Source organism: Triturus cristatus, chromosome 6 (genome assembly GCF_964204655.1).
Source record: "Triturus cristatus chromosome 6, aTriCri1.1, whole genome shotgun sequence".
In the NCBI taxonomy this organism is placed as follows: domain Eukaryota; kingdom Metazoa; phylum Chordata; class Amphibia; order Caudata; family Salamandridae; genus Triturus; species Triturus cristatus.
This window is the reverse complement of record NC_140589.1, coordinates 1,247,163,083-1,247,172,507: the sequence shown is the minus strand read 5'-3', so window position 1 is coordinate 1,247,172,507 and position 9,425 is coordinate 1,247,163,083. Positions and strand designations below refer to the sequence as shown.

The 9,425-nt window shown below is 40.9% G+C and overlaps 1 protein-coding gene across 1 annotated transcript in view; it reads right to left on the bottom strand.

Annotated features, from left to right (window-relative positions):
• Window positions 1-3,015: 3,015 nt before the first annotated feature.
• Window positions 3,016-9,425, bottom strand: part of LTBP1 (latent transforming growth factor beta binding protein 1) — a 1,238,788-nt gene continuing 1,232,378 nt past the window's right edge. The window contains exon 36 of the mRNA XM_085612185.1: window positions 3,016-4,124. Coding sequence (XP_085468311.1) covers window positions 3,952-4,124 — 173 coding nt within the window. The 3' untranslated portion in view covers window positions 3,016-3,951. The remainder of the gene's footprint in view (window positions 4,125-9,425) is intronic.

The following is a 9,425-nucleotide window of genomic DNA, read 5'->3' as shown; positions in this document are numbered from 1 at the left end:
TATGAGCAGGCACTGCCTGCTCTTAAAAAATGAAAATGTCTCTTTTCATTTTTTGTTTAGAAATGCATCCCGTTTTACTTTAAGGAAAACGGGCTGAATTACAAAAAGAGAAAATGCTTTATTTATAATGCGATCACAGACATGGTGATCTGCTGACCCCAGCAGGCCACCATCCTTGTGATTGTAGCCATTCACAATGGGTCACAAATTGCGACCTGCCTCATGAATATTGATGAGGCAGGTCCATTTGCGACCCACAACGAATCACTAACAGTGTCAAACACGCTGTTTTACATTGTAGTTTACGATTTCCTAATAGCGAATCATTAAAATTTGCTATCAGGATATCGCAAACATTCAGGTTTGTGCATCTGGCCCTTAGTTGTTATTCCCGGATGACAATTGAATTAACGGTGGTACCTGTGGTATGGAGCTGGCAGGGACTCTGCCTCTGCTGAAGTGAAAGCAGTAAACTCGCCACCTAACTGCTCAGTGATTTATTTCTTGACCGTGAGGAGATCAGGAACACACATTTATTGTTGTAGCGCATTGCTATTTAATACATAGTATTTGGTGTTCTTTTTCCCAGCAGTTTCTTGGGTATTGATTTTCCCAAGTACTTCTTTGATGTAGGTCAAGTCATTGTAAGTGATCTGTTGGTGAAAAGGTGTATGACACAGTGTTCAAGTCCACTCAGTTGAGATGATTTAAAGAGGTTTATTAGAAGATGGTACAAGATCACAGGAAGATTAGAACAGGACCAGATCAGGATCAGTTCAGGTCCAGAGGGAGACCCCACCAGGAGCAGCCAGCAGGCAGCTCAGCCCAGTCAACTGTCCCTTCTCTGACAGATCCCCAACATTCTGACAGCATCATCACATTAACATTCCACTTGTAGTAGAATAGCATTGGATTAACATTAGCAGGATATAACACACAGCCTCCGTGAAGGACAGTTATCCACTACCTGGGGAAAACGACCCAAGTGTGATTGATGGTTTTATTGACCTGTGGACAATTTTCACACGTGTGCCTGCTTCTTCCTTGAACTGAGGGGGGCTTTTCCTCCAACATTAAATATGGACCAAGTGTTTTAGAATGTCTTTACTTGATATATTGGAGAGCGTACTGTAGGGTGTTTCACATGTCAGAACATGGACAGTTTATTTTTTCAGTCTTCTTAAAAACACATTCCCTCTGTATATTCCTAACCCCCATGAGTATTCTTTTACCTATTTTTTGGATATCCCGTGTTTGGTAGTTTCTGAATTAATGCTTGTTCATTTTTGTTTGTCATCAATTAACAATAGAGGGGCAAATTTACAAGGGTATTGCGCCACTAGAACGTCACTTTTACTGACGTTCTGGTGGCGCAATGCCCTGCACCATGTTTACAAAGTGGCGTTACCCCACTTTTTGTGGCTAGAAGTTTTTTTCTGTAAATATGGTACCCTTTCATGCAGGTATATGCCTGAATGGGGAGTGCAATGGGTGCTGCTGTGGGTGTTCCACCGTAGCACCCATTGATTTTTTGACGATGACCCAAATTTACAAGGATGTGTAAAGCTGAGGAAGCACATAAAATGAATGCCATGCAATAGCAGGCATTAGAATGGAGCAACAAGGAAACTTTTATTTCTCCTCGTTTTTGCTTTTTCTGTGTGTGCTGCTTTCAGTAGCATACATCGAAAAAGCAAAACGCCATTAATGATTGATTATGTGCAGGAAGGTGTTGCTTCCTTCACATAAACAATCATTAAATAATGACGATTTGCTACTTCTACACATAGAAGTAACAACTCTCCAGTGTTGATTGTTTATGTGCAGGAAGGGACACCTTCCTGCACATAAACAATCATTCCCAACGTAGGCATTCTTGCACTATGGCGCAAGGGTGTCTGAGTTGACGCTAGGCATCTATTTTTAGCGCCGACTCTAGGGAAAACACAGGGGTGCGCCGTATTGTTGTAAATATGGTGCCTCCCTGCATTTTTAAAATGGCGGACTAGGGTGCTAGGAAATTTACCCCAAGGCCGCGCTGCACAATTTCCTTGTAAATATGCCCCACAATGTTAAAACGTGTCTCAAAGGAAGGCTGTCACTGAGAATCCATGGATGAAAGCTCTCAAATAGTAATGCATGGGATTCTAATCCACTGGAACCTTGAACACTTTCTCCAAATCGAGTAATGCTGTAAATAAATAAATCCCAAAAGTTCCCCTATTTTACTGCATTCTTCTGTGAAATTCAGAAGAGGATTTAAACCATTAACCTTGTTCTTGAGTATTTAACAATGTTGTAGGCACCCATTCTAAATTACTGGAATGCCAGCTATAAACCAATACCCCTGTTTTATTTAGTCTAGGAAGGGGCTGCTATCTGCACACATATATGTGATTTTAAATTTACTGGCATACACATTTGCACAGATCAATATGGCAGCCATTGAGATTTGCCTGTATTTTCTAATAAATTATGATACCGTATATGAAATAATAATTTGTTATCATCGCTTTGATGCAAGTCGTAATGAAGCGGGTAGGGGTCTTGTGATGTTAGTGTATTTCATTTTGTGGCCCTTCTACTACCCTCATTCTCTCCTACCTCGGCATTCGTGTGTAGGCCAATTCTGTTGCCAGAGTCACTAGCTTACACGCTCAGATTAAGGTTGTAGAATGGATCCAATTCCAAAACGCTATAGAAAATGTTAAAACATTTTAAACTCTTTGTGAGAGAACTCACTCCTTGATGCCATGTCAGTCTCATACTGAGTTTGTCAGATCCTGGGACAGTGTTCCCCTTGTCTATATGCATATCCAAATCACAGTTGCCTGGGTTAGAGTAAAAGAACATTTTTGGCCAACTAAACTAGACACTCCTGTTGACACTGTAGACCATTAGTAATTGATGAAGTAACTCACAAACCTTGGATATATTATCTTGGCGACTTGTTGGTGACAACCACAAAAACACATTGCATCTCACAGGAAAAAAGATACCCGAACAAAATGAGCATCTTTTCCTAAAAAACGTGATTTATTTTACTGAGGTTTAATATACAGCTTTAATATGTTAAGGCAATAGTACAAGATCTGTTTTATTCAATTTACACATAATAAGACGGAAATGTCATCTCGTGTTTTTTAATGTACAAAAGGGATCCAATTGTTGTCTGCTAGCAGCTCTGAGATTCGGCAAGACAGAAAGACAGGACTGAGAGTGCTGCCAAAGATCACACAGAATACAAGACTAGTAGAGAGGGTGATTTCACATACTAATATGTATAAAAAGTTTTTTTTTTTTAAAGTAAATAAATTCAAAAACAGTGCCTGCTCCACAGGGCGGGCAAGTTTAACAATTCACTGACCAATGTTCCACACAACAAGTAGCAAAATCTTGTGTGGCAGTACATTTTCTAATTAGAAAAAAAAGGCTAAAAAAATATCTGTATCTAGAATTCTGTATCAATCGATAAAGATCTGTAGAGAAAATCATCAATGTGCATCACTGTTAAGAAAGGCAGAAGCCGTATAAAATATATTCACTGCTATTAAATGACAATAGAGTCAAGCGATAGTGGAAAGTAACAAACAAACACACAAACAAACAGCACTGCTTTGCATATTTCCACTGATTTCTAAATGTGAACAGACAACACACTTAAGATATTTCACCATGCATTGTCAATTTGGTCTTTTGCTTAAGTGAAGATGATGTACTTTGCTTCATTCATCACACTCCTCTTCAAAAAGTAAGGGCCATATGTATGAACACATTTTTCCATAGACACAGAATGGGTAAAACCCTTTGATACATCTGGCCCTAAATGATTTTTCTCATTCGCTACAGTCAACATTTTAGATGACAATACACCTTCCTTAAGGGCGGAGGCCATGCCTCCCTTTTCTTAACACTGCAGAGTATATGGGCACATGTTATGTGTGAGGGTCTCTACTCCAGTTCGCTGTCTTCCTTGGTGGCGTTTAGTGCTGTGCAGTAGTTTGGTTGATCCGAGGGAGTGTAGCCTGGCAGGCACACACACTTGTATGAACCCTCTGTGTTGATGCACTTTGCGTTCTTGCAAAGTGACATCCGGTTGTTCAACTCTGTACATTCGTTCACATCTAAAAGAGAGAAAATAAAACTCATGTTAAGGAGAAAGTTTCACTTGAGCTTGTTGCCTTCCATCCACAGTGGGCTTAAACCTTAACCTCAATGTAGTGTGTGTATTCCTTGAGTGCAACACTTATCCAAATAGAATGCTCATCACCACCTTCATGGTTTATTTCCAATACCTCCTCCCACTTAATGGAGGTGTTACCTTATTTTATAGTTGAGGTACAGCAATAAAAAGAGGGTGTGTAAAGTTTGCTGTGCATGGAATCAACAATTCCAAGATCTGTGTTTCACCCCTGAAATGGCCATTCACGCTTTATCTGATGAACAAGTTAAGACTGAAAATACTGGTTCCCAATGTACTTGGGGACCTATTTACGAGAAACTAACGCAGCATGGTGCCGCAATTGATTTTGCTACGCTGCGCTACATTAGTTTCGAAGCACAGGGATGCAACATATATACAACAATATGTCGCATCTCTGTACTTTTCCCTGAACTGGCGCACAAACTGCTGCCATGCACCATTGTGCAAGTATGCATGCATTATGGGGATATTGTTTTTGTGCAGGAAGGGGCACCCTCCTGCATAAAAACAATCAATTGATGTGATTTCCTCTTCCAATGTGTGCTGTAGAATGCAGCATGCATTGAAAGAGGACAAAAACGAGGAGAAATTAAAAAATGTCTCCTTGTTGCGCCCCACTTCGGCACCCCTGGGGCGGCATAGCATTCTGACACAATTCCAGGCCTACGATTGCTCGTAAATCTGTAAATGCATCAGTGGATATGGGAGTTGCGTGGAAACACCCACAGCAACACCCATGTCATGCTCCTAACGCGCAAAGTTGTGTGAAAAGGGGTGATATTTACAAGCACACGTAAAGCCACGCAGGGTAGCTTTACGTGTGCTTGTAAATAGTATGCAGCAGGTTGGGCCGCCGGTGCGTATGCAACATGATGCACCAACAGCACAAGGGGCTTGTAAATAACCCCCAGGAAGCTTTCACATTCACCATGACCAACTTGAATCTGACACAGATGGACCCAGATAGCCAGTGAAGATAGTAAAAACTATTCAGGCACTCATAATGAGAAATTCCTCTCACCATCCTTCAGTTAGCAACCTGCCTTTTGCTGCACCCTCGAATATGTACTTGTTTATGCATATTTTTGAGCTCCGTTTGGGCCTCTGTTTAGTTATCTCTAAACGTTTATGTTTTTAAAATTATAAAGACAGCTCCCTCCTTACTATACACCAATCTTGGAAACAGCTGGAAGTTTACTCATGCAAATGTGAAGATTACATGAGTTTCCAGGGTAGGGTGTTCCAGGGGTTTTCTTCACGAGAAACTATTTCCCACGAGAAAAAAACTTTTTTGTCTGAGCACTAACACTTTCTCTTCTGTTTTTCTATGAGCAAATATGGGTATGCATGCCCGCGAAAAAGGAATTCACAAAAAGGATTCTAGCAGCATTCCTAGGAATACTGAGAAAGTCACAATATTCCAGGCAAGCTTTGGGAATTCCAGATATTTTTAAACTCAGTACACACGTAAATGTAAACCCTAGGATTGCGAACTTACAAATTTCTTTTTGAATCAACTTATAGTGTCTGCCTTTAAACCTACATGTACAGGTGGCCTCTTTAGATTACTTGAGTCAGAAGATGCAGTCTGCTTTTGCCTACCTCTATTTCATATTAAAACCTGCTTTAAAACACAGATATATTTCTTCAGTGCCTCATCATGTTTTGTGCAGTGTACCCAAAGCAGAGATTTAGCACGACGCTCCCAGACCATATTAAAACATTTTAGCACACATATGAATGTGTGGTATTATATCTTTGATTACTGTAGCACAGATCAAACAAAGGGTAACAATCCTAACTTTGATATTAGATTTACAGACACGTTTTTCAAGAGCAGGTTTTAGTGAAGATTAAACAAAAGCATTTGCTTCCTGCCAGAGTGATGTATCTGAGTTAGCTCTGCCTGGGAAGTGTTAAGGAATATTGACCTATCCACCTGGCAGATTCCCACAAGAGCAACATGCCTTTGTTCTCCTTGATACAAATAAAATAAAGCTCTCACAAGCAAGCTCATTTTAACAATGCTGACAGTACAGAATCTGGTATTTAAATCTTTAGTGTTTATCAGAGGAACAGAAAACCACAAAGGCTCTCCACAATTATCCTGGATTCATAGATTGTTGTTCTTAAGAGCAGTACAACTGTCCAGCAATCCATTATTGTTCACTCAATAGACTTCAACATTGCACCAACTGAAGTCAGGAATTCCAAAAAAGATGCCAAATGTGAACCAACAGATCAAACATCTTTAAAATCCAACCCTCTGACATCGCCTAGCCCATGTAATAAGACAGTAGCTGAGAGCTAAGCATCACTTATGGGGTTTTTTTTTAAACCAGTCTAAGTGATGACAATTCTCTAGGACACCTCCTTCAATACTTCTTCATACTCTAAGTTGCTTGTGGTACATATTAACGCACCATTTTGCACCAACCATAGCTAGACTTCTCGAATTTGGTACATTATCTTTTGAGACCATTAAGAATACTCTTGTTGGCGGATAGAGACATAGGATGGGTAAGACCATATTTTCTTGGAGAAGCCAAACCTCGAATGGCTGATAAAGAGTTCAAGCGTGTTATTGTTTTCAGTGCTGTGGAACCAAAAGTGCAGGAGAACGTTCTTGAGCAGCCCACAAGCTGCAGCCGGTAAACATGGACCCTTCTCAAAAAGCCTGTCTAACAATAGAGCGGACCTCGCAGAGCTCCATGAAATGAAGGAGTAATACATTAAAAATACATATCTTGAGTGGTGCTGGGATAGAAAAGGTTACTTGCATGGCTCTTGAGAGCGTTGACGTCTGCCTAGACTACACCCTAGCAAGTTCAGAAGGTCTTTATAACGTTTCCGCTTGCATGTGCATTAGGGGTTCACTGTAACACAAAATGGCACCCAGAATGGGACTCTATGGTCTGGAGAGGCACACTATATGCATTCACCAGTTGCTGAGTATAACTACTGTCAGCTCACTGGACTGTGGAGTACTGACAATCATGGACTGCAGTATGACAATGGCAGAGAGAATCGCCTCCTGGCCTATCCTATGTTTGTGAAATTGTCTGCCAGTTGCCTTGACATGGATCACAACTGAGAATGCAAGGCGGGGCCGAATCAAAGATGCATGGGAATGCACTTCACATGGTGCAAAGCTGCCCCTACTGCCTGCCAGGAAATGCAAACCTTGCCTGCCACATGTCAACAGCCAAGGACAGAGAGGTGCAAGTGAGACACTAAGACAATTGCTTTGGGGACTAAGAATTTCACAACTATTGGGAAGGGGCAACTGGGCCCACATGACCCGCCCAATCCCTCGAACCTCCCCATCCCAGGAACACCATTCACAAACTCCTCTAGAAGTGCTAATATCCACTTTGCATTGATGTAAATGTAAATGTAAAATGTATAGAGGAGCAGGCTAGGCTGGCTCCAAAGTCACCATAAATATTAGTTATATTAGTTAAGATATTATTGTACTGTTGATTATTTGCAGTATAGTGTTGTATGTTAAAAAGGAATGCACTTTTTCCTTTGTAAGTAAAATTACTGACTTGACATTAATGTAATTATTGGTATTAGAAGGTCCATTGTGTTTTGAGTTCCTAACCCCACACCACCTACCTGAGTACACATTGAGCTGCTCAAATGAGTAAAGTAAAGCCACATACCACAAGTGGCAGATGTCTTACGGTGACAGAGTTTAAGCCAATAACCCCTGAAAACATTCACACAAGTGGGCTCCAACACAGCTTCCTTAAGCTGTTTAGGCATCTATTCGTGTTTGACTAGGGTGGGTGGCAATGGTACATCTGGACCAATAACATGACTATCCTGGCTGCACACCTTTGAATTTTCATTCCCAGTTCAGAGGATTGGGGAGGGTTGTATGTCAGAATATTGCATACCTAAATATTGTCCAACATAAGCATTCTGTCCTAAATATTGTTTACAAAATTATATTTCATCTGATTGTATATTTTATTTTATTGACTCTAATGGGGCGAATAAGATATTTATGTCAGATGATATTCTGGCAATGGAATTCTGGTACTACAAACAGAGTGACAGTTTTTTTCAATGGTGCAGCTGCCACCATCTCAGCCATAAGAGAGACCACTAGGCAGTCATAACTCTGATACAAATGGCTTTAAATTGACAATCAGTTTAAGGTGGCTGGTCCCTCCCATTTCCGGTGGCGCCACTTAGAAGTCCACCAAATAAACTATGACAGTCTTGCACAGAAAGCTCTTTAAATGTCATTTGAATTTGGGCACTGGAAATGTACCCCCAATTTGGGACAAAACGCCCTGGCCTACACTAGCAATAGCAGTTCTATCATGCTGCCCTGGCAGGATGGCATTGAATTCAAAGAGTTTTTCCATATGTTATCGCGTGCCAAGCTGGTGGTTGCCGCTTCACTGCAAAAAAACTCTGCCTCCGTGGAAGGTGCTCCTCTTCTCTCCTGCTCCCGATGGGACACAATCACAGGCTCCCCACCCAATCCCAAGAACTGCTCTCAATAGCATGAGAGCCACGATAGGATTGGTCTGAGTGGCCTTGTTTGCCACTCAGACAGTGCATGGAAGTCTGTGCTGTTACTCCCACCTGCCTGGTTGTAGCTAGGTTGTAGAAACCTAGGTGCGCATGTCTGTTTGGCCAGCCTAAGAAAGCCAGCAAAACTTACTTGTGCACTTTACAGTGCACCTACCACTCCTCCCTGCCATGGCTCAGCCTGGCCCCGCCAAAGACTCCCTGGCTCAGTTAGTCAGCAGAAAAAAAAATGATATTGTTTTATTGTCATTTTATTTTTCGTTGACTGATCAGCAGGGCGACCCTCCTCCGACATTACGGAGGAGCCGCCCCTGTTTAATGACTTCCTATATCTTTGTGCATTGACATTTTAGCATGTACATTGGAGCAGCAGAATTTAACCTCCACCTTTAATTGTCTGTCACAATTTTACAATTATATACTCATATCTGATATTATATTCACTGTGCGCCTTACCTTCTTTAATGTGTGTGTGTATCATTTAAATGTATTATTGAAATCTAACCAGCCTAGGGATTATAGATTTATATATAAGTGTACTAATATTCTTTTAAAATATGTAATCATGTCCTCTTTTGTTTATGTTTAGCATTTATTCTTAAATTTATACCTGTGTATGTATAATCATGCATTTGAAGTTGATATTGACTGCTGAGTTAACTTAGCCTGA